The sequence below is a fragment of the Rattus norvegicus genome, chromosome 6 (genome assembly GCF_036323735.1).
Source record: "Rattus norvegicus strain BN/NHsdMcwi chromosome 6, GRCr8, whole genome shotgun sequence".
In the NCBI taxonomy this organism is placed as follows: domain Eukaryota; kingdom Metazoa; phylum Chordata; class Mammalia; order Rodentia; family Muridae; genus Rattus; species Rattus norvegicus.
The window spans coordinates 58,961,318-58,986,432 of NC_086024.1; the positions used below are offsets into that span (position 1 = coordinate 58,961,318).

At 38.9% G+C, this 25,115-nt stretch overlaps 1 protein-coding gene across 3 annotated transcripts in view; it reads left to right on the plus strand.

Moving 5' to 3' along the window:
• Crppa (CDP-L-ribitol pyrophosphorylase A) overlaps positions 1–25,115 on the plus strand; it is a 276,760-nt gene that overhangs the window by 113,768 nt on the left and 137,877 nt on the right. For all 3 annotated transcript variants that reach the window (XM_039112670.1, XM_039112669.2, NM_001008386.1), the window contains 2 exon segments: positions 16,257–16,346; positions 16,798–16,890. In XM_039112670.1, coding sequence (XP_038968598.1) covers positions 16,257–16,346; positions 16,798–16,890 — 183 coding nt within the window.

Genomic DNA, 25,115 nt, shown 5'->3' on the forward strand with positions numbered 1-25,115 from the left:
GTATTTTGCTTCCGACACAAATTTAGACTAACATGTGATGAATTTTTAACATATCGTCCCAAAGGTCTTTGAAGTTAGGGTTAGAATTTGGCCAACAGAGATGCAGCCATGATACCTGGCAGTCAGCATCTAGAGGTAAGTTTTGCTGTGTAAGTTCACCAGCTTCTGCACTGTATCAAGAACATCTACATTGCAAAGTTGAAAGGTTCGATAAAAGATATTGATGATGCACATCTTTGTTCTAGAAATAAGTACACAGATAATGGTGCCTACAGTGTTTGTAACAAATCTTTTCTGCAATGCCTCCTTTGTACCAACTACAAACTCTTCCTTTCTGCAATGAGAGGAATGTTTTTCTGTTGTTTCTAAGTACTCCAAGGCTTGTTATTTGCATTTTCATTGAGAGTATTAAATGCTAGACTAGTTTGAATCATTTTGTAGATATATCTGCCTGGGGTACATCACTACTTATGGGAACATCATTTTTTTAGATTCCTTAATTTCTCACACTTCCTCTAGATCCTATTAGTATTCTTTTTAAAGAAAGACAGTTTTACCTCCTTTTAAGGGGAAGCTCAGGCTTGTCCCATAATTTCCAGCTCAATGGCAGAGCACTCCGGAAGCTGTTTTATGAGAAGGGGCCCCTGCAGCAGCCCTGTTCTCTCTGAGACCTCCACCTTTGCTGCCCCTCTCCTTAACTCATGCTCTAATTCTTTTTTAATCAAGATAAACCTCTCTACTGATGGTTTGCCCTGCAAGAGTATTTTAATCTAAATTTTTGAGTGCTCCGAGGCTCCCAAACCCCAACATGCCTATCAAAATGAGAACTTCCACATTCCCTCATGTCGCCCCAGATTGTCTGAAACTGAAGTTTGGGTGTGCTTCAAGGGGCTTGGTGGATGTTGGAAGGCACTGTCATTCCCGGCTTAGCACTCTTGGGCTTCTGGCTTTGCTAACTGTTAAACTACAGATCCTCACAATGTTCTTCCTCTTTCATGCTGTGACCTAACAATTGTCTGTAGCTTTCTGTACATAAGCGCGGCGATGTTCACTTATCTTCAAAACCACCTCACCATTTCCTCCTTTATTTTGCAATGAAAGAAATCTTCCAGCCTTTAATTTGTACAGGGTTATTTAATCAGAGCATCAATTAGCATTAGTTAAAATTAAATGCTTTTTGTTAATTGATATCTCTCAAGGGCCGATGAATGGAAAAATCAGTATGACATTTTTAAAGTGTGACAGGATTGCAGTTAAGTCTGAGGAGAAGTCCTTGGATGGGGATTTGTGTGCTTTTATGTAGATTTCTCTCCCAGGTTTATCTCTGGCATTGTATTTTTCAGCCCATAATTTACAGAAAAGCACAAAATGGTGGATATTATAACTTTTTACACCCGAGAGCTTTTGTCTGCCTTTGAAAAGAGCATATAAAAATGATGAAGTCACCACCGCTGAAATCTGCAGGGAGATCAGAGTGGGTGTGGAGCTTTGCCTCACACAATGGGGGGATTGTTTTATTGATATGAATAGGAGAAATGTTTCCCACTGAAACTGAAGGAAGAGATTGGGTATGCTTATGGTAATTGCCTGGGAAAAATTTTGCAACATACATTTCGGGTGACCCAAATGTTTAACTGTAACACAATGGAAAATTCTAAAATCACGTATGGGGTAACCGTAAGTTAAATGGGGAAACCTATGTTCTGATAGACACATTTTCTACCCCATACTCACCACATTCATGCATCTGTCAGTGACTTTAAATTTTAGAACCTCAGTATCAGTCTGGCTGTCATTTTTGACTTATTTATATTTCTGGATCTTGAATTTCTCAGAAATTCTCTCCAAAGATGATTCAAGGAGATCAATAGCGATGAATACTTTTATTTGAATGTAAAAGGTCTCTGGTAGATAAGTATGGTTGAATACTTGCTACTTAAATGGTGGTTCTGTTTGAAAAGATTTTGGGACCTAATAGATGAGTTCAGGTAGCAAGAAGGTCACTGATCACAGGCTTTGAGAGGTAGAGCCTAGCCCCACTCTGTTTGTTTTCTGTTTCTGCTACTACCACAAGAGCTGTCATAAACTCTCCAGACCTTCACCACTGATGAGCTGTGACAGCTCAGACTAGAGATGAAATCTGTCTATCCTTTCTTAGGTTGTTTAAGTCCAGTATTCTGCCACACAACAGGAAATGTAAAAGGTGGGGTTGTTGCTGTGCTGGGATCTGCACTACAGTGCTGGTAGGCTTTTAGTGGGTTGCAGAAGGAGCATGAAGAAATTTTGAGCTGTGGACTTGTGAAGCCCCAGAGTCCTGTAAGTAGAGCTTAAAGGCAGTTCTAAAAGTTCAGGAGAAGGAAGGGAGTGTGGGCAATGAACACTGTTCGTAAGATTCAGAGGGGGAACAAAAGTCCTACAGAGAGCTTTGCTGGAAGCCGTTCATGTTCTACTGTGGGAAAGAATCAGCAGTGTCATTCCTGGGTCCTGCAAGTTTCCATGAGGTGGAATTCAGAAGTAATGGGATAATTGATAAAGGAAATATTAAGACACTGTAACATTCAGTCTGTATCGTGGTCTATGGTCAGATTTATAGTTAGAGAGAAGAGAAAGTGGAACAAAACGATGTGAAAAACATGCGTGCTGGCAAGGAAAGGGACCTGCCGACAAAGTAGTTTTGGGCAAAGTGTAGTTCCCATTACGAACGTTGGCATAAAGAGAACCCTTACACGGTGCTCTGCAGTAACAGCAAGAACGGTGTCCAGTGAAGCCAAGCGTTCTCTTGGTTCCTCATTGGCCTTGAAGGTTACAGTCATGAGAGAAAACAGTGCCTCTTGTGGCCTATCTATATCTAGAGCTTGTAGCAGTGTTCGTCATTGTCTGCAGAATGCTGGTTTTACTGTGTGCAGTATGGATGGAAGCTTGTACAGAGGTTCTAGAAATCTCCTTGCAGGTAACCTGGAGACAGATTGCCTGCAAGGAGCTTCTTGGTGGGTCAAACTTGGAGCCTTAAGTTGAAGGCAAAGAAAGGTACAGTGAAGACACCATGTTGCTGGAGATGGCAAGATTACTGAGGAACTGTTGCAATGAGTGTAGAATGCTCAATAGAGTGTGTGCATGATGCTGCTGGCCCAGGGTGGGAGGTGCAGGGCTACCTGTTCATTTGTAGCCCAGATGATTTTAACATGAGTTTTTGATGTCAGACATGTTGCTATGGATTTGTTGTTTGCCCTGCTGAATTTTGGGCTCATTTTGATCTAATGTATCCCTGATATGCCTATATTATTTTCTTTAGGAATGGAGTTGCCTTTTTTGTATCATTGCATTATGAAAGTTAAGGGCAGAATAAATCTTATTCCCTTAAGGTTTTTCCCTCAGATAGCACCTCACTGTCAGAAGAAAGTTTACTAATACCAGTCCTCAGTCACTTCATTTTAACTCTGAAAATGGGGAAAATATCTAAACTGCTGTAAAAGTAGTGAGGGGTGTATAGGTAGAAGGTGTGATTAGCTTTTCATTAGTTATTTAATTCGTTGACTTGCAAAATAGTCAATGCCCATTATTACTCAACCACTGACTATTGAGAGTTGAACTAAGTAGGTGGGACTGTGAAGGAGCTTACTGTCACATTGGACACTACTATAGTACCAAGGATGCAGCTGTGTCCTGAATGGGATGGTTCTGGAATCAGTTTGGGTGATGAGGAGATAAAGCAAGAACAGACATGTGTACAGAAACTCTGGGCTTGGGTGGACCGTGCTCTCTCTGATAGGGCAGCACCAATGAGGCACAACAACCTGGAGCCTCAGGATGTTTATTGTGTACAACATCAGAAGTGGAAGTTAGGAGGCTCTGTAGGGAGCAGCCTCAAGTTGCAGTCATCCAGAGGAGTAAGCTGCAGTTGCTAGTTTTTGTACACTCTGGTCAATGTTTTGTAAACTCTCATACGTGGAACAGATGAAGGTTTTCCCGCTCCTCAGAACCTTTCCATGGATGTGAGCCATCAGAGTCCTTAGCATAGAAAAAAGCAAACTATGCTTAGATAAGGGAATCATGGAAAACTGTCTGGGAAGTGAAAATCACTGACGGAACTCTTTCAACAGACTTGCCATTTAGTTAAGCCTAAAAGGGGAATTAGCAGTTACTTAAGGACCAAACTCAGAGGAGCCTTGCTGTGGAACACACAGAGGAACCTCATGCAAGGAGAGGGAAACAGGTTGAATGGTTAAAGTGGAGATGGATCAGGGGCAGCTAAAGGTAGAGTAGAACAGAGCCACAGACAGCCTTACAGGCTGGGCATAATTATATTTGCCTGTATTATGTTTTGTCTCACCAGAAGATAATGTAAAGAGGACTTGAGGTGAAGACTATCCTGTTGTCTTTGAAGAGTGTTCATGCTGGCTGCAGCTGACGGCCACACTCAGGAAAATCTGCAGGGGTTAGAGGTTTTTTTTTTTTTTTTTTTTTTTTAGTTTCACATTGGTCCTTAAAACACTTAAGTACGTTCAGTTCAGTTTGCATTCCTGTAGCACAAGGGATGCATGCCATAAGGAACGCTGACTTACACGGTATAAGCTTTTTTTGTATTTGGCTCATCCACCACTTCCTGTTTCCTGGAGAAGAGAATTTAATTATTGTTTTCTATAACCACAAGTGACAAGCTGTGTTTAACTGAAAATCATTTATTTTCTGGATATGAGGCAGGATCTGGTTTTGTTGGAGTCATTGTCTAATGCTTGATTTATTTTTCCTGATGGCCTGGAGGTTGAGTCTAGTGTGTAAGTTCTGTGCCCTTTGTTACAGTGTCCAGCACTGTGTGCTTTGTGAGTGTGTAGGACTGTGTCCTTTGTAGCGGTGTCCAGCACTGTGTGCTTTGTGAGTGTGTAGGACTGTGTCCTTTGTAGCGGTGTCCAGCACTGTGTGCTTTGTGAGTGTGTAGGACTGTGTCCTTTGTAGCAGTGTGTAGATCTGTGCCTTTTCTTACAGTCCTTACCAAACTCAATGATGATGCTTGAAAAACAAACCTTCAAGATTAGAAAAGAAGCCAAAAGAATGACAGGAAAGAATGAGTCGGAGCAACTTTAGCCTTAGTAACATCTTCAGACTTAAAGACAATAATTAAATATAAATATTTTTGAAATGCATAATAACATCTTGTGCATAAGATCTGAAGATAGCAGACATTTGTTTGGGGTACTGACCACAGTTAATAGTAAATGACACACTAAAGCTAGTTGGGTTTTTTTGGGGGGGGAATCTACTTTGAACAGAGGCAAGGACTAATTCAGGATGTCAGTTGAGTAAGTGAGTGTGTTTGTCATGTGTGTGTGTGTGTGTGTGTGTGTGTGTGTGTGTGTGTGTGTGTGTGTGTGTATACAAGGCTAGAAACTGCCTGAAGGTCATTCTGCTAAATTACGTTAGGATTATTTGGACATTAGCTAGGGTTTCTGATGCACAGTAGAGGGGAGAAGAAAGCCCAAATGGAGTAAACCATCAGTAACTCAAGCTGTTATTAATTGCACTTTCACTATAGCCGATGAAATTAGGTTTTCATTGGGAGAGCTAGGCTAATCTCTAAATGTGACTTGGTGTGTTTTTTGTTTTAAAAACATTTTTGCCTTTTTGCATATTATTTTATGTGATAAATTTTATATTCTTTTTGAACAATTTTTTGAGATTATATTATAATTGCAAATTACCCTCTTCCCAGTTCTTCCCTCCAAGCCCCGTAGACTCCCCTTAATCTCTTAGGAAGATCATATATAAAAATGTTTTCTGTATTCCTGTGTATATCAGAAGGATGTCAATGTTTTTACATACTAACAAATATAATGTTGAGTAGCCAGAATATACAACAGTAGAACATCCAGAGTTATTAGCCAATGTTACTATTATTTTCATGAAATTAGATCTTCTTGTGCACATCAAAATATTGGTTTTATACATACAGGAAGTGGCCCTGGTAGGAACTCTATACATAACATTATAAAAATTGCCCCCTTAGAATAATGGCAGAAGACAGTGTTTCAGTTCTCACTTAATAGCATAAGGACTGGAATTCAGTACCCTACACTGCAGAATCAAAACATTCTTCCCATCTCTATAAAGCTTTGGTATATTTAATTGTTAACCTTTAATAGTTGACTTCCTTCACTCCCTTTGTCTCTCTCTCCCTCTCTCTCTCCCTCCTCTTCCTTCCTTTTTTGTATATATGCTCCTCTGTGTGTACAGTGTGTATATGTGCATGCAGTCTCATGTATGTGAAGATCAGAAATTGGGGATCTTTCTCAACCTCTCACCCTAATTTGGGAGATAAGAGTCCCTCACTGAGCCAGGAATTCACTGATTCAACTAGACTGGCTAGCCAGAACACTTTAAAGATTCTCCTGTTTATGCTGCCCTGGTGATGGGATTACATATAGTCACCACCACAACCATCATTTTATGTGTATGCTGGGATCTGACCTCAGGTGGCAAGAACATTACCCACTGAGCCATCTCACCCAACCCCTTCCTTTTATTTTCCTAATTTTCAGCTTGGCCTGGTCCTTAGTCGAACTCATTACATAGCCCACACTTTCTTTAAACTTGCAATCATACCTCCTTAGCCTCTCAGTTGCAGGATTTCACCATGTTTTAACCGTGCCTGGCTTTAGCTGAGTTCACTACTAAACAGGTACATTCTGAGAACTTGTGTTTTTAAAAATCAAGATATAGTTTTACTTCTTAATATAATTTTAACATTCTTGATGGACTGTTTTGATCTAGTTAGAGTACACATGATTCTTAAAAATATCACTAATATTTATTGAGGCTTCACCTAATAATTATTAGGAGACTCATTTCAACTCCTTATCTGTGGTGTAATTCTACTTTAAAGTGCAAAATGGTAGGTTATTCCATTATTCCAATGACTTTAGTTAAGTTGTGATTCCATGGTAAGGTGGTTCTATGAAAACTGAAGCAAAATACTCCTATTAGTTTATGAATAAATTATTTATGGAGTTTTGATACCTGAAAACTTGTTTCAGAGGTCCACAACTAGAACTTGGCCATCTACTTTTTCTTTGTTACACTGACACTTCTACAACTGTGGTCACTGCTCAGTATTTGTGAGTCAAAGTCCCCAAGGTATGGCTGGGCATTTAAGGACCCCACAATCTATAGTGAATGTCTCTTTCACAAATATATTTGCTTTCATGTTTCAGCATGATGTGTTATTTGTGCCTTGAAATTACGTAGTCTTCACTTTTCCTTTGTCCCAGTGAACTTCGGTTTTCTAGTCCTCAGAGCTCAGCGTGGACCCTGTGACGGCGGTGTCATTCTGCATTGCCTGCAGTGTACTCTAATTGAGCATACCGCCTTCACCACCTCTTTTCAGGAGGGCACAGCTTTTGTATATATGTGCATATGTGTATAAATCACTGTGGTGAATGATGATAGAACTATGGTGAAGCAAACTTCAGTAAAATCTCTTTGCCTGGAGATCAGCCAGATACATTTCTGTAGGTAGCTGCTGGTTGTCCATCAATCATGTGAAGAATTGCAGGGTCTAAAACACTAAGCACACTCAAGAAGTTCTAACTTATTTCATAACCAGAGAAAGAACTGTGTTCACAAGAGGAGGATACAGGGAAAGCAGGATTGTAGATGCTGCGGAAAGTAGATGACGTGAGTCAGCAGTAGAGATGGAATTGCTGGTTGTCAGCCATCTGTAGTGACAAGAGAGACTTTAATGGACCAATGAGCTCTAGACGGTCAACAAGCATTAGGGTGAAGAAGTGGATTCGAATTCAGCATGCAAAATATTCAGAACCTTCAGTAATATTCTTTATTGACCCTTAAATCTACCTTTGTTTACAGAAGAAATTCCTGCTTTAAAGATTCCCTGAGGGAAGATAAATCAGTCAATAAAAGAGCTTGCTTTGCAAGCGCTAAATTTGAGCTCATTCCCTAGAACCCATGTAAATAAACTGAGTGTCTACACTCAGTGCTGAAGACCTGCTGCCATCTCAGAGCTGGGGATGTAGAGACAGGAACATCTCTGGGACTTGCTGATTATTAGCCTCGGCTGCTTGGTAAGTCCCAGGGCAGTGAGGGACATTGTCTTTAAAAATGGATAATACCTAAGATATTTTACCTATGACCATTCTCTGGCCCTCACACCCATGCACATATATATGCATGCACACACAAACACAGATTAACCTGCACAAAATACATATAGTAGTCTGAGGCATTCATACTTAAATATTTGTGACATGTGATTCTGTTTTTATATGTTTCTGCGGATATAATCTATTTTTAATATCCGTAAATAATTTGGGCTAATATACTAAATAATACCCATTTAGCCAGCTACTATTATCTTATAACGGAAAGTTGATAACATGGGATATTTTTATACAAACAAAACACATCTATTTCTTAATCAAGAGGAATATCCATTCAAGAAAAGCAACTTGTCCACAAGAAATATAATGACATTATCCAGGTTGCCTTTGAATAGTAATTTCTAGTCAACAATAATTTGCCTATAACTTTATTTGTTTTACATATATTAGCTCATGCTTATGTAGAAATTTGGCAATGGCAGTTACATATGCATCTAGGTTATTTCCTTATTCTAGAAAAAATTAAACTTTGTACATGCAAGTTGAATTAGATTATATAAATTTGGAGGAAAATTAGCTGAAATAATAAATTTGTTTACTTTTGTTGTTCCCATTCACCATGCTCATAGATGTAATAAAGAAATAGGTCATTAATTTCAGATGGTAAGAAGATCAGTAGGTTGGGTTTTTGTTAAGGATAATGTGGTCTTTGAATTGTTATATGTGCTCTTGAGGTAAGAGAGCCTGTTTAAATTTGTATGCCTTTAAAGGATCTACCATTTTGTTCGCCTGGTGTCAACAGACTCCTCATACTGCCAACAATTGGAAGTGTTTCAGAAATGCTGGTTCCTGCATCCAGGAAAATGAAAAATCTCTCAATTTTGGATGAGGTTATGAGAGATTCTTGTGCACGTTTAAGTTCTGGAATTGTGATCTTCTGCATTTGATATGAGCTTCTCAAAGGCAGAAACTTTTCCTTCGCTGGTGTTGACTCACTGCTCAGTTTGGCGATCACTGAGTGTGCTGCCGGGTTTGTATTACTTGGGAGCCTTGCATTTTTCCCATAGTGGACAGCTTTGGATATTTCACATCTATATAATGGATAGACCTTGAATTTCTTGTGATAATAACTCATATTTGTTAAGATTAGCTTTGTTTTCACTCCAATTCTACAGTCCTCGGTAATTCCTTATCAGAGCAATAGTTGGCCCTCAAAGTGCTTATAGCAGAGGGAGAAAGAAATTCAGAAAGAAACACAATTTTATTTATTTATTTATTTATTTACTCATTCGTTCATTCATTTATTTATTTTTTATACTCCAGGTTTTATTTCCCTCCCAGTCCACCCTCTGAGTGTTCCACATCCCATACCTCCTCCCCACCTACTCTGGCTCCAAAAGGATGTCCCCACCCCACCCACCCCACCAGACCTCTAAACTCCCTGGGGCCTCCAGTCTCTTGAGGGTTAAGTTCATCTTCTCTGACTGAACCCAGACCAGGCAGTCCTCTGCTGTATATGTGTTGGGGGCCTCATCTCAGCTTTGTTGGGTCTTTGAGAGGGAAGCCATGATAGGTCCCTTTTTCTGAGTGCTCCATAGCCTCAGTAATGGTGTCAGGCCTTGGAGCTTCCCCTTGAGCTGGATCCCACTTTGGGCCTGTCACTGGACCTTCTATTCCTCAGGCTCTTCTCCTTTTCCATCCCTGCAGTTCTTTCAGACAGGAAGAATTATGGCTCAGAGCTTTGGCTGTGGGATAGCAACCCCTCTCTCAATTGACGCCCTGTCTTTCCTCTGGAGATGGGCTCTACAAGTTCTCTCTCCCCACTGTAGAGCATTTCATGTAGTGTCCCCACTTTGAGTCCTAAGGATCTCTCACTTCCCAGATCTGTGGTACATTTTAGAGCGTCCTTCCATCCACCTTCCTCCTGAGATCTCCGAAATCTCCCGTTTCCATTCTTTCTGCTGGCCCTCAGGGCTTCAGTTCTTTTTCCTCACCCAATACCAGATCATGTTCCCCTCTGCCTGCACCCCCATCTGCTTTCCCTCCCCTGTTTTTTCCTCCCCTGCCTTTTAGTTGTTTTCTTCTCCCTCCCAGCTGGAACTGAGGCGTCCTCACTTTGGCTCTTCAGCTCGTTGACCTTTTTGAGTTCTGTGGACTGTATCTTGGGTATTCTGTACCTCTTTTTGGCTAATATTCACTTATTAGTGAGTATATACTGTCCTTTTGGGTCTGAGTTAACTCACCTAGGATATTTTCTAGTTCCATCCATTTGCCTGCAAAAGGCAAAATATCTTTGTTCTTAATAGCTGAGTAGTATTCCATTGTGTAAATGAATCACATTTTCTGTATCCATTCTTCTGTTGTGGGACATTTGGGTTGTTTCTAGCTTTTGGCTATCAAACATAAGGTAGCTATGAACATAGTGGAGCACATGCCCCTGTGGCATGGTGGGGCATCTTTTGGGTATATTCTCAAGAGTGTTATTGCTATTTCTAATTTTCTGAGGAACCTCCAGGTTGATTTCAGGAGTGGTTGTACCAGCTTGCAATCCCAACAACAATGGAGGAGTGAGGAATGCAATATGTTTTTAATGTTTCCTAACTTTATTTCATGATTTTTTTAATTGGTTCCCAACAAGGCCATCATCTGCTATACATGCAGCTGGAGCCATGGGTCTGTCCATGTGTAGACTTCAGGTAGTGGTTTAGTCCCTGGGAGCTCTGGTTGGTTGTAATTGTTGTTCTTAAGGGGTTGCAAGCCCCTTCAGATCCTTCAGTCCTTTCCCTAACTCCTCCAACAGGGATCCCATTCTCAGTTCGATGGCTTGCTGCAAGCATTCACCTCTGTATTTGCCATGCTGTGGCAGAGCCTCTCAGGAGACAGCTATATTAGGCTCCTGTCAGCATCACTTCTTCTTAAGAGAGAGTTAGATTTGCTATTCCTTTTGCTAGTTGCTCAGTATGTGCTGGCTGCAGCAGTTCAAGGTTACCTGATTCTTCTCCAAGGTCAAATCCAAAGACTAATTTGGAGAGACTTGTTACATACTTTCTTCCAAGTCTTGGACCCAGAAAGGGGATAAGAGTTTAGAGATTATTATCTGAGCTCCTACATTTAAGATAGTCGTCAACTAACTTTATCTGTATCAAGTGCATCTGCATTTAAGTACATTTCAGTACCTAGAGTATCCCACACCTCTCAAAACTGGTCCAAAGACTTCAACAAATTAAAAACACCAAAGCTGTACAGATGAACAATGGACTTTAGTTGTACAGAATCTGAATATTAACTCTTTCCTGGCTGTATCACCATAAATTGGCTACTTATTCTCCAGCCTTTTCATCCAGAATAAACTATCTAAATGGTAACTCTTGCTTATGACTTCAGCATTCATATATTTTAAATACTCAGCATAAATTCCAGAATTTGATAAGAATCTTAGTAATGTAAGGTACTAAATGTGAAAGACTTGTAGAAATAGAATGATGTGCTAAAGTTGTCATTTGAAAGAGGAAGACTAGAAATAAGTGTGTGAAATCAATAACAGCACATATTAAATTTATTCCTATGTGCAAGGAGATATGAGTTTATGTGTTGTCTAGAAAAAAAAATTCTGAATGGGATTCAGGGCACCTTTACTGGACCCAGAACAGTGATTACTGGGAAAACCTATGGATTTGTTATCCACATGTTTATAGAAGCATTGCCCTTTCTGTGTTCAAATGGGATTGGGTCTCAGTGGCCCATGACATTACAGACCCTTGGTCTCAGTGTTCTTTTGCTTTCTCTTTATAAATTCCTTCTTGAAAGAACTTTTTTTCCTTGCCAGTTCATCTTCCTCCCTGGTATCCATCCTTTCAATAGTCTTTAAACTAGACAGATTTTTGCATTTACTGAAGGGTACATCTTTGGGTGTGATCAGCTCCCAAAGGTCTTGTCTTGCTAAGGGACCCTGGCATCATGCAACAAGTCAGCACTCATGCTTGGGGGCTTCTGTTTACATAGAATAGCAGATATCAGGGTGGCAATCTAATACATCCATCATCTTAAAATACTCAAAATAATTGTCAACCATGTCCATTTTTTTCTCAGCTTTTGAGAAGGACATTAGAAACAGCAATCCTCATCTCTCATTTTTTAGCAAATCCTATTAATTCTAGCAACCATTAGTTTATGAATGAATGAATTGAGGACACAGTAAGTTTTTACAAGAGTCACAGAGAAAGAATGTTCCAGAGATAAATTGAAAGCCAGGGGACTGTGCTCTGGAATCTAAGCTCTTATTAGACTAGCTCAAAGGCTGACTCAAACAAAGGAAGACCACAGTGAAGACTCAAAGCTAAATGGACCAAACAAGGAAAACCAGGCTTTTATATTAATTATTATTATTTCCTCAGACTGGAAAGAAAGTGCATCTCTCCACCACTCCCTTTTTTACACCCACACTAGGGCTGTGGGGCAAATGGGAGGTATGTGGGTTTTGGCAGATTCTGATGCTGGGACAACTCAGCCAACGTTTTCTATAAATCAGTGAGTTGGCTTCTCAGAAACACATTTTTGAATCTTTGACTTCAGGTACTTAAAGCCTTGTCAGCTTAGTTAAGCCTTGACTCTTCTTGAAAGAAACTTCTCTAGCTGCTCACCTTCCTTCCTCATATCAATACTTTAATAGCATTTCCACTGTGCAGATGTCTGCATTTGGTTCATGGTAAGTCTTTATTGAATGGCCATTACGCTATAAGGAAACCATTTAATTCTTTAATTTTACTGAATATCTTGGAAAGTTGCTTTAAATATTTAAATATATTTTTGAACCAAAATATTTAGAGAAGGACAGTTCTTCTAGCAACTGATTGTTCCCTGTGCTGCGCCTCAGAGAGGAAATATTAAATGGTGGCTGAGTGACGTCACAGTGGTTCACACACAGCCTTGTTGCATTGGTTAACATCTTCCTTGTTTACGTAGGATGTCAAAGACACGAATGCCATATTTAGGTTAAGTCAAGTTGTTTTTACTCAAGCATTAAGAATATTGATTATTTCTAGCCAAGAAAAAAACACAAAGAACCAGAAATAATTACAGTTAACTGGAAACAATTATCAAGAGTCTCAGTTTAAGAAGAAAGGACTTAGAGTTCAGTTGGTATGTGTGTGTGTGTGTGTGTGTGTGTGTGTGTGTGTGTGTGTGTGTGCTTGGATATGTAGCAGTTATATTTAATAGCCTTTATAAAATTCTCTTTGTACATATGTATCTTGTCTGATGAGTAGAACTTAAATTTTAATTGGAGTTTTACATTTGTCAAATAGTTGAGCAGATGTATTTTAATAATAGTTATATACTTACCACTATACATCTGAATGGTAGATTTTTATATATATCCTGTGTCTGAAAGATGTTGAATTAGCAATTAACAATTAAGCTTAACTAATATGAAAAAACCTGTAAGGCATCAATAAGTACATAAAAGTACTCAAGAAATTCTCCTATATATTTTTTTAAATTTTCATGTACTTATTTACTTACTTAACAATCTAATCACAGCTTCCCTCTCCTCCCAGGCTCCCCATCATACAGCTCCTTCCCACATTTCCTCTCCCATAGTCTGAGAAGGGGGAGTCCCCTCTTGGTATCACCTCACTCTGTCACATCAAGCCCCTGTAAGACTAGGCATATCCTCTCCCACTGAGATCAGACAAGGCAGCCCAGTTAAGGGAATGGGATCCACAGGCAGGCAACAGATTCAGAGACAACCCCTGCTCCAGTTATTGGGGCACCCACATGGAGACCAAGTTGCATATCTGCTATATCTGTGCAGGGGGCCTAGGTCCAGCCCATGCTTGTTCTTTGGTTGGTGGTTCAGTCTCTGGGAGTCCCCAAGGGTGCAGGTTAGTTGACTCTGTTGGTCTTGTGGAGTCCCTATCCCTTCCTGTTTCTCAATCCTTCTTCCAACTTTTTGACAAGACTTTCCAAGCTCTGTCTAATGTCTGTTTCCATCATCTGCTGGGTGGAGACTATCAGAGGACAGTTATGCTAGGCTCTGGTCTGCAAGTATAACAGAGTATCATTAATAGTGCCAGGGATTGGTGCTTGTCCATGGGATGGGTCTCGATTTAGGCCAGGCATTGGTTGGTCATTCCCTCTGTCGCTACTATGTCACTGTTTCTGAACATCTTGTAGACAGGATACATTTTGGATTAAAGGTTTTGTGGGTGAGGTGCTGTCCTTGTCCCTCCACTGGGAGTCTTCCTGGCTTCAGGAAGTGGGCAATTCACTCTCCATACCCAGATGGTTTGCAATCTCAGGTGGGCATTGAGGAGCTTAGGAGCTTCTCTCATGATACAGCTCATGTTTTTAGCACAGATCTCATTGATGTGTAAGCAAAAGGGAATTTTTAAACTCAGGTCATTCTTCTAAATTCAGGTTTTTGCATGGTAATATCTGTGTCTGTGGCTGCTGTGATTTCCACCTGAGAAATGAAAAATGAATCAGCTTGTCTTGGCACAGTACCTTAGATTCTATTGAAAACCTGAGACCCTGGTCCCTGAGAGAGATAATTTGTTCCTCACAGCCATTGCAGCAAGAACAGCAGGACAGAGCTTGCTCTCTGAAATGCATCTCCTACAAGAGAGGTGCAGTGAGGTTAGTCATTCCTGGCAGTGGGGCCCGTCATAAGCATCCTGATATTAGGAAAGTCTAATATTAAGCAAGGGATAGTGACGAATCATCTCATCATCAGGTCACATAGGAGATATATCATCATGTGTGGGAATGTTTTGGAAATGTGCTCCCGGATTGACATGTCTATTTTAACTTTCGAAAAGGTAAGCAGGTCTTCAGGAGGAAAGCATAGCTGTCATCGTAAGGGGCCCACTGTGCAAACATCATGGAAAAGTGTGGAGCAAATTCGATGCTAAAACCTTTCAAATTTTGGGGGCACTTTAGAGGCCCACACATACTTTAGTGTCTCCTTGTAATATCTATAAAATCTGATTTCTTGGGGGAAACGTGATTCTCAGTGGGAGTTGGTACCTGCTATAGGGCTAATATGTCTAGGCTTATGTTTGCTTTTGAAAATTCAAGGTTGTCTTTGAACTCAGGGCTCAGGATAAATTTTAAATGGAAATAAAATCTTAAGTTACCAGTGAACTAATTTCTGTGTCAGAGTTAGGGCTCCAGTAGGTTATAGCAGTATATGGACTTAAGCTATTGAGTAGGGCATCTTGGGGCTACAGTTCCATGTGTTAGGAACACATGCATTTTAGATATATACATTGTAAAGTGTGGTATAGGCCATGCAGGTATTAACCATGGGATGTAAGTTTCCAGGACATTATTATATAGTTAGATTTTATAAAAAATCCTATACAATAATTCTTAAGTTCATGTTCGTGATTAAAGAAAAATGTGGAGCAAGTGAATGGGGAAGTTCTTTTTGTGGTGGATATACTGTCCCTTCTAAATCTAGTTTAAAGTTGCCACGGTTTTGTTTGTTTTTTGAGACAGAGTCGCACTCTGACGGCAAGATTGGTGTGGAGCTCACTCAGATCCACCGACTTCTGTGCTTGAGTGCTGGGATCAAAGATGAGTGCCACCACACCCACATGAACTACCTCTTAGAAGGTGGTTTTTGGCAATGTCTTTGTTTTTGGTTATTACTGTCCAAGTTCTTATTTATCTCAACAGACATCATTATAATAATTCCTTACTTCTTCCCTTGCCTTTAGTCACTCCAGGTCGAGTAAATTTTATTCTTTAAACTATGGTATTTAACAAGTTTCTACATCCCACCACCACCGCCCACTCAGCCTTTCTGGTCCCTGAAAGTCCCCTGTAATAAATTCTTTACAAAACATAAACCAATACTCCTTCCTGTTCCTTAGTGTTTTCTCGATCCCCCAAAATTTTGCCTATTTTAAACAATTTTCTGTATTTCTTATTTCAAAATAATATACATTATTTATGGATTAATTCCAGTTATCTTTCTTGTGGTAGCCTGATAACTTTCAGCCTAGATTTGTTACTGTACATGCTGTAAGGTTCCATGAGTTTATAGCAGATCTGCTGCTTTGTCCTATAATAGCTTATTTATGTTCATGTTGGGCTGTCTGTCTAGATTGTAAGTACCTTCCGGTGTGCCTTTTTTCCTAGTGTATTAAAGTCACATCCACAGTTTTGGATCGCACCAGTGGAGACATTGAGAACTTCATAGACCAATGCTACAGTTTCATCTGTGTGAATGTAAGTAGTAAACAGAATTGGTTGGACACAATTGAGACCCGAGCAAACAATGTCAGAGGATGGACCCTTCTTGACCCTCACTTGTGCAACAGAAGATTTTGACAGATTAGTTGTGCTACTCACTATATGCTTTAAAATTGTATTTTTTTTTGCCATTTTAAATAGGCAAACATTATTTTCTGAACCCAAATCCTATGATGAGATGCAAATATTGCTTCCATGGACAGTAATTTTGATTCTCCATCTGTAAAGTAGATACATAAGTTCAACCCAAGATATAGCTCTAATCTTAATATGTGTAACTTACGGGTATCTTTTAAAGTGGCTTAATGTTCTTTTTAATAAATACATTGAATATCTTGTAAAGTTCATCTCCCTGTGAGTCAACTTCTATTCTGTAAGAACTTCCTTTCACTTTCTCTTATTTTCATATTATTTTCTTGTCTTTGAGGTTGTGTCCTCTGAGAGTCGAGAAACCAGGAAGTTACTGAGTATCCTCGAAGAGAGCAGCCTTCCTCTTCTGTATCCCGTCGTTGTCGTTTTGGTAAGTGAGTAAATATGTCTCTTTTCTCATCGAGTCTCTGCTTCCATCTTGATAACTCAGTATTTCCCTCTCTGGAAAGACTGGATTCAGTTGAGAGTGTCCACCAGTATTCAGAAGACTTTAGGGAAATTGCATTGACTTTTCTGCTGACGTGTGCCTTTGTGGCTGTGGTCATGTGGCTTAATGACATTGGAAAACCAGTTGATTCCACTTGCAATCAACTTATTTAGTCCAACCAAGATAGAAAAATACACAGCCAAGCTGACTTGTTGTTAGGCTAATGTCTAAGAGCTGTATTTAGGGTGTTCTATCAGGACAACAGAGGCAAAAGGAGAAGAAATTCAAAGTCAAAATGAATGTTAGAAAGAAATAACAGGCAAGAAAATTATTATTAGCCTAAACATAAATAGAATGAGTGAGTGGTTGAAGAAAGTATGTAGAAGAATGAATGACCTGGGCATGTTTTGAGAACACAAACACACACACACACACACACACACACACACACACACACACACAGAGAGAGAGAGAGAGAGAGAGAGAGAGAGAGAGAGAGAGAGAGAGAGAGAGAGATCTGCCAGTAACTGAAAGAGTATGTTGACTTCAGAATTCACTGAGGAAAATGATCAGAATTCATGATGGTCAAACAAGCTAAGAAACAAGGCCTGAAGTCTGTAATACTCTTTATCCCATGGAGAGGGCTACCAAACATTCTCAGAAATTCCTAGTGATTACCCTCTTCCTGAAGCTCAAGGCTATTATGTATTATGAGAGCTTAATTCTTCTTATAGGTAAGATCTTAACACAAAACAAGCTTTGTATTAAACATAACTCTAATGTGACCAATAACAGAAGAAGCAAGTTAGATAGAGTGAGATCAGTTCATTCACTGGCCAAATGTATTTGATTATGTGTCCTAAAGATAGGTTCTAGGGGTACAGCTAGTGTGGGAATCCATCATTTGTGAGTGATTTCCTGAGCAACAGGGTGTCATTGAGTGTTTTAGAAAGATCATGGAATCAACTCAACTGTGTAAAACTGCAAGGCTTTGAGGGTGAAAAGACATATTGGAATTCCTGGGTTGAGCCCTCGGTTCCATATTTCTCTGTATAGAGATCTTCATTTGATCTTCATAGGTGAGAAGCCAAGGGGGCTATTCAGTCTAATAAGAAGATACCGATGCCTTGGCTCCTTTCCTAAGATGCTAAACCTTGAGCTCCATTTTTCTGAGTGTAGGATTGAAGCTAGTAATACCCAGTTTGTGTAGATTAGCATGAATAAATGCAGAAAGTGTCTCCTGCCCTGCATTGGGCCCTTAGCAGCCTGCAGTGCTGGCCTGGACTGTGCTACTTCTCTGGTCCCCCTTCTTTCCACTCTGGATCGGGTGATTCAAAGTTCACTTCCATTACCTTTACCTGTCTCCAAGCTGTGGTCATTTCCCACCATGTAGTGTGGTCATTTATAATATAAACAAGTATATGTAACTTGAAAAAATGTATATATTAAAGGCCTTAGAAGCCATCATTTCACTTTGCTTCCTTTTAAGTTAACTTGGTGGGGAACAGATACAAAAATATGCTTTTGTTTGGATTTTTAATAAGGCTTTAAGTTAAATGACTATAAACTCTGGGACTAGACCAAAAGGCATCTGGCTGTTTCTGTACACAAGTACTTTTACTCATCACAAGTATGTTCTAAAATTATAAGTTATAGAGGAATATGTATTTTTCCTTGGAACTAATGCGGTTCAATAGATATAAAATGTAACAAGATTTCATGTAGCCCAGGCTTGCCTTACAGTCACTGTGCTGCCAGGAGTGACCATGAACTCCTCACCTCGGAGTGCTTTGATCACATGGCTGGAGGCTCTGCCTTTTCTGGTAAAACCGTAAGTGTTTAAAGGACTATTTCATGCTAGATGAGATGTATAAGGGTCACCAACTTTGATTCTACTTGAGAAGGTTGTCATCTGCATATTGTTGAGGTGAAATGCTTATAGAAAAGTGAGGTGGGATGTCAACTAAACTAGGGCCTTTGACCCAAGCATTAGTGGATGGATTTTAAAATTTTATTTTCACTAATTAAATAATTAAGGTTGTGTGTGTGTGTGTGTGTGTGTGTGTGTGTGTGTGTGTGTGTGTGTGTGTGTGTATCTGTGATTGGGGATGCAAATGTACATGCACGTGTGCATGTAGGTCAAAGGATGACTTGTAGAAGTGGATTATCTCCTTCCCTATATTCTGGGGCTTGAACTCCTGTCCTCATGCTTGGTGCCTTCCACTACTGAGCCATCTCATTTTAAGAGGTAACTGTTGGTGGTGGGATTAGTAAGGAGGAAGCTCACATTTTCTCATATTGCCACTAGATAAAGAAAAATCCTTTGAAATTTCTTTGTTTCTGTCATCAAAGGGATAATCAGCTTTTAAGCTGATAATATCTAGGAAATTTATGGGCTGAAAGGAACAAAGAATATGTTCCCAAGTTCTTGGTCTAGTTTATTGGATTTTATTTTTGATTTTGCACAAGTCTTTATTACGGTAATTACTTCATTAAAAAGATCTCTGAAAAGTTAGCGTATCTTTAATGCTGGAGATTTTTATTATTTAGGATAAACTGGTGTGGGTAAGCAGTTCTACTTTAAGGTTCAGCTGAAGGAGGGGACAAAATTTCCACATAAAGACAAGGGAAAAATATTTTGGAAAAAGTTAAGAAACTCAAGAAAATAAATTTGTTGTTTTTTAAAAACAGTTTGTTTTTTCCATAATCTTTTTATGTAATCTTGTGGAACTTTTGTAATAAGGCATTATGACATGCTTCATTTCAAGTGGTCACTTTTTTAAATGTGTAAATTTAGTTCTCTAAAAAACCTTTTATTAAACCTTTGATGTTCAAAATATTGTTCTGGATCATCTATTCGATCATCATTTTTTCCTTTTATTTGGTTTTATATTGGCTTACTCTGACAAATTCTTGTGTTGATAATGATGTTGTTTAAGGAATAGGCTTGCATTAGATTATTATATTTTTATTCTTTGAGAACTTTATTTGCTAGATTTGACCACCCTCTTATCGTCTCATCCCTTCCTACCCACATTTTAGATTAATCTTTTGTCTTCTTTCCCGACTGAGTCCAATTCCTATTGCCCAACTAATCTCAGGATTGGGGCCAGCTCTGCTGTGTGGTCACAATACATGTGTCACACCATTAAAGCAACTGGTTCTCCCTTGTGTAGCCATTCTCAAATACTAATAACTTTTCAGTCAGCAGTGGGATCAAGTGTCCTACCACTCCTGCCCTACTGTGCTGGAAGCAAGCATTATTTTGTTCAACCTAAACATCTTCATTTTAGTATATTTAAATACATCTTTATACAACAAGTCAGGTACTGTTGGTAATATTGACTAGTTGATTAAAACCCATATTTGTACTAAAAGTAGAAAAAGATTCTTGAGGAGAATAATTCCCAATGCTGTGCCTTAATGAATTTGTGTGTATTTTGGATGATATTTGTTATTCCATACAGTTCTTTTTTTAATGACTTTTAGAAAGACATTGTCTTGTACTACTACTACTACTACTACTACTACTACTACTACTACTACTACTACTACTAAGCATGTGTCTTACAAGGAGAATATTATCTATTTGGGAATAAATACTCTATTATACATTAGTACGTATAAAGGGATTCACCACGTAGGTTGTCTGTTTGCTTAGAATGTTCTATTGATATCTGTTGGATTCACTTGATCCAGATGACATTTAGCAAGGATGCTTTTATACTTGCTTCTTTTGGGATGACCCCTCCATTTATGAGAGTGGACTATTAAAATCACTCACCATTATTGTGCTCTGCTTAATGTGTGTCTTTGTTTCTATAAGTGTTTGTTTCATGAAATGTGTGTATCACTGTTTGGTGAATATATATATATATATATACATATATATATATATCACACATATACATACATACACACACATACACATATATATATTTAGAGTTGTACCTTTCTTGATAGATTGTATTTTTTATATATGCAAGTATTCTATCTGCTTATATACCTGAATGCCGTAAGAGGACATCAGATGACATTATTGATGGTTGTGAGTGACCGATTTTTTTGCCAGGAATTGAACTCAGCACCTCCGAGTGCTCTTAACTGTTGAACCATCTCTTTAGCACCATTCGCTTAATTTTATGAAGTAACATTTGCTGTTTTCTAAGATTGCCATTTTGTCTAATGTTAAAACAGTGACAGCTGCTCACTCTATACAACTATTTGTGTTGGAAAGCCATTTGGATCTTTTACCATAAAGAGTGTTTTTGATAGTCAGATGTATTTCTTGTAGATAACAAGTAGATACTATCTTTTTATGCCAATCTTCTGGTTTGTATCTATTCAATAGAAAATTGAGACCATTAGCATTCAAGAGTTATCACTGAAAGTCTTATTTTCCCGTCACTTGATCTTATAATGTTAATTATTTACTCTTTCTGATTTGCATAATGTTGGGAAAATACACCATGACTGAAGCAACTCTTTTTCTTTGTTTTTTTGTTTTGTTTACTTATTTATTTATTTTTATTTTATTTATTTATTTATTTTGAGACAGAGTTTCTCTCTGATGCCCTGGGTGTTCTGGAACTCATTCTGTAGCAAATTGCTGCCCTTGAACTCACAGAGATTTGCCTCTCTTGGCCTCCCAGTGTTGGGATTAAAGGTGTTTACCACCACTGCCCAGCAGACCACAGCAATTCTTATGAAGGAAAACATTTAATGGAGCCTACTCACCGTTCAAGGGTTTAGTGCATTATCGCCATGGTGGAAGCATGTTGGCATACAGGCAGACATGGTGCTAAAGAAGTAGCTGAGAGTTCTACATCTGGATTCCTGGGCATCTGCAAGTGACAGTGAGCCACTAGGCCTGGCTTGAGCTTCTGAGACCTCAAAGCCTGCCACCAGTGATAAACTATCTCTAACAAAGCGACACCTATTCCAACAGGGCCACACTTCCTAATAGTGCTACTCCCTATGATCCTATGGGGGCCATTTTCTTTGATATCATCACAAGATGGTAATTACATGGCCCTCGCACAGCCACTTACTTGGATCAGCAGTATAGTTCTCAATCTCTAAGTTGTCACTTACTCAGGCAGTTTTGTATAATTCCTTCTTAGGGTGTTTTCTCCATGGTGTCTGAAGAGAATCTTAGGTTCAGTTTCATAGGCTTCAGAAGCCTGGGATGTTCCTGCTTCTATGTCCATGGCCCATGATGTATCCAGTTCCTGTTGCACACCCTCCTTCAGTACTGATGTTGGGGAATGGTCAGAACAATGCCCCTGGTGGTGGTGGCAGTTTGTGGCTCCTCCTTCCTTCTTGGTGAGGAGCTAACTCGGTATATTCCCTTTACTTTTGGCTATTATTCATGAATAAAGGTCATTGCTTTTTACATTGGCTGTTAGTGCTTAGTCTAGCCTATAGGGTATTTAAGGTTTTTTTTTCTGCATTAATCACAGTTAATCTTTGTGCCTTCTTAGACTATATGGTATAAATGCATCACAGCTCATGGTGGGTTTATTATCTATTCTGAGAGGGCTATATTATGATGAAATACATTTACCATTACATAACCTGCACAGCACTGTAGCTTAGTAACTTATACTGTGGAGTATGTAGGTCGTTTTCCTTCATGAGAGTGTGGCTGAGTGGACCCTGACACTCACTACATTGTGTAGTACCATAGAGACAATCCTAGCATTCATCAAGGGGAAGACCAAAATTCAATGTTTGATTTCTAAAAATGCAGACTGCTGCCATACCATGGTGGAGAAGAAACAGTCAGAGTGAGTGTCTAAGTCAGGATCATGTGTATTTGGCTTTCTTTGTTTCTTGCTAGAGGATTTTCTGAGAGTTCTTTCAGGGTCCAAATCCAAAAGCTATGAATGCTGGACACACCCCATTCTCTTCTTTTCTTAATTTGTCTGTGTTCATGACTTCAACAATGGTATACATTCACAAACATATCATTGGAAAATATAAAAATGAATTCATAAAGTATAAATTAGATATTAAAATTACTCAGGAAATAATTGGCTGCCATTTAAATGAAACAAGACTCAAAGGGCCTAAGACTGTAAACTGAGGCCATGTGCACAGAGTCTTATGATCAAGAGCTATTGATTTTTCCTGGGCAGTGGGGAAAAAAGATTTTAAGAGGAAGATGCAGTACTGCCAATATCAGTATTCTAGACTAGATTATGTAAAAATGATCTTGTAAAACCCTCACAATTCATAGACTATGTCTAAAAAGCTTAGAGGGAATTCTACCGTAGTTGGCTCTATTTCCACAGAACATCCATTAAATAGTGGGCAGTATATGATTTAAAGCTTAATTCTTCAATATGTAGGAATGAATCACCCGAGAACCAAATAAATTGTTAAAATGGTGGAAAAGTAGGAAACATATTTGTAAATGGAAGTTTAAATTTGAGAGGTAGAGCAAACTCCTAAATATTACTTAATGAAATCTTGTTTTCATTTCTTTGATATTTAATTTTTACTATAGTTATATGTCACAATAACTCCACTTTTCTCTGAGACTACCCACAGTTTTATGGCTGTTATGAGAAAGGGAAAACTGTGAATTTATTCTTGCAAAAAATGTAAAGTATTAAGTAGAATTTTAGTGTTCTAAGAGCATAATTATAGCTTCAAAGGCATTAAACCTAGTTTAGTTTTTGTCAGTAGGAAGTTGTTTATAGATATACCAGATCAGAATATGTGGTCTTTAAAATACTTTGGAATGTTTAGTATTTGAAGATGTCAGCAAATAAAATAATTTTTAAAAGTCCGGAAAACCATCAGCCATTGACACTTGATACTTTACATGTGAGGAAACTGTCGCAGAGATGAAAATTGGTTCCAGAAGGTTCCACAGCCCACAGTGGCAGCACCAGGAGCAGAATCAATCCAGTGTGCTGTTCAATATACACTTGTAACTTTGATGCTTTCATGAACGCGTTAAATAATGGAAAAAGATTAAAAATATACATATACACATAGATGTATCCAATGTTCCTGACTAATAAAGAACAAATGTCAACTGGAAAATGGGGCAGGGCCTTCTTTTAAGTATAATGGCTTCTTATTTTAGCTTCAGAGTCTCGAGGCCTTTACTGGATTTGAATTCTAAAATTCCATGATCTTGTTAAATTTCCCGGCAGATCCTAGACATAGATCTTCTACTTATTCCTGTTTTTATTTTTCACCTTTTACTCACCTGCTTGTTTGAGGTATTTTCTGCTGTTAACCCTGTCACTCCTAGTCTGAAGAAATATGTTTTCAGGTACAAGTTTTTACCCAGCAAGCAAAGAAGGGTGCTTTCCCTCTCAGTGTCTCTATCCTGCTGTTTGTTTCACAGTTCATTTGCTTCAGGTCTCTAGATTACTTCTTGGTTGCAGTGTTTGCTGCAGCTTGGGAGTCAACCCTAGGCTGGCCTCAGGGTGGCTACTAGTCCTGGTTCCATGACAGTCTCAGTTATAGAGCCTTTGTAGCCCTCCTGCATTTTCTTCTGAAATAGTTCCTTTGTACTACATTCAGTATTTATGCTTTCCACTCCAGTGTGTTGCCTTTCTCTTTCCTGCCTACATACCCTCTCAGCTGAAATGGAATCGCTTGTGCAAGTTTTACAAATTCTTGTCTTGTGCTAATACAGTAAGTCTCAGGTATTTCCTGCCTAAGTCAACAATAAAACTAAGATAAACACTGGTTAAAGAATACCTTTGGAGCCTTTTACAACTGTGGTAATAAAGGAATTAATTTCTAACTCAAAGATGAGGAAGGCTGACGTCAGCCCTGTGAGGGGTGTTGAATAGAGAGAACTGTCTGTGTTGCTATAATTTTAGATCTTTGCTTATGGCTAAATGGTGAACGGAAAGCTCATGTTGTGGAAGAGAAACTGGTGAAGATTAACTGTGATAAACATGTAACTGAGGAAGTACAGAGAAATTATTCTCCTAGAAATACCTTCCTTCTGTTAATCCCGTTAAAGGATACAACACTGGTCTAATGGAATCTGCAAACAGAATGGAATCTAGAGGCCATTTTCTAATCTTTATACATATATTTTTCCTAATTAAGCACGGATTTTGAACATGCTAGTTATTTCCCCACTTTCAATATGCTACTCAGCTTCGTTCAGTGAGCAAAACAATTTGCAGTGT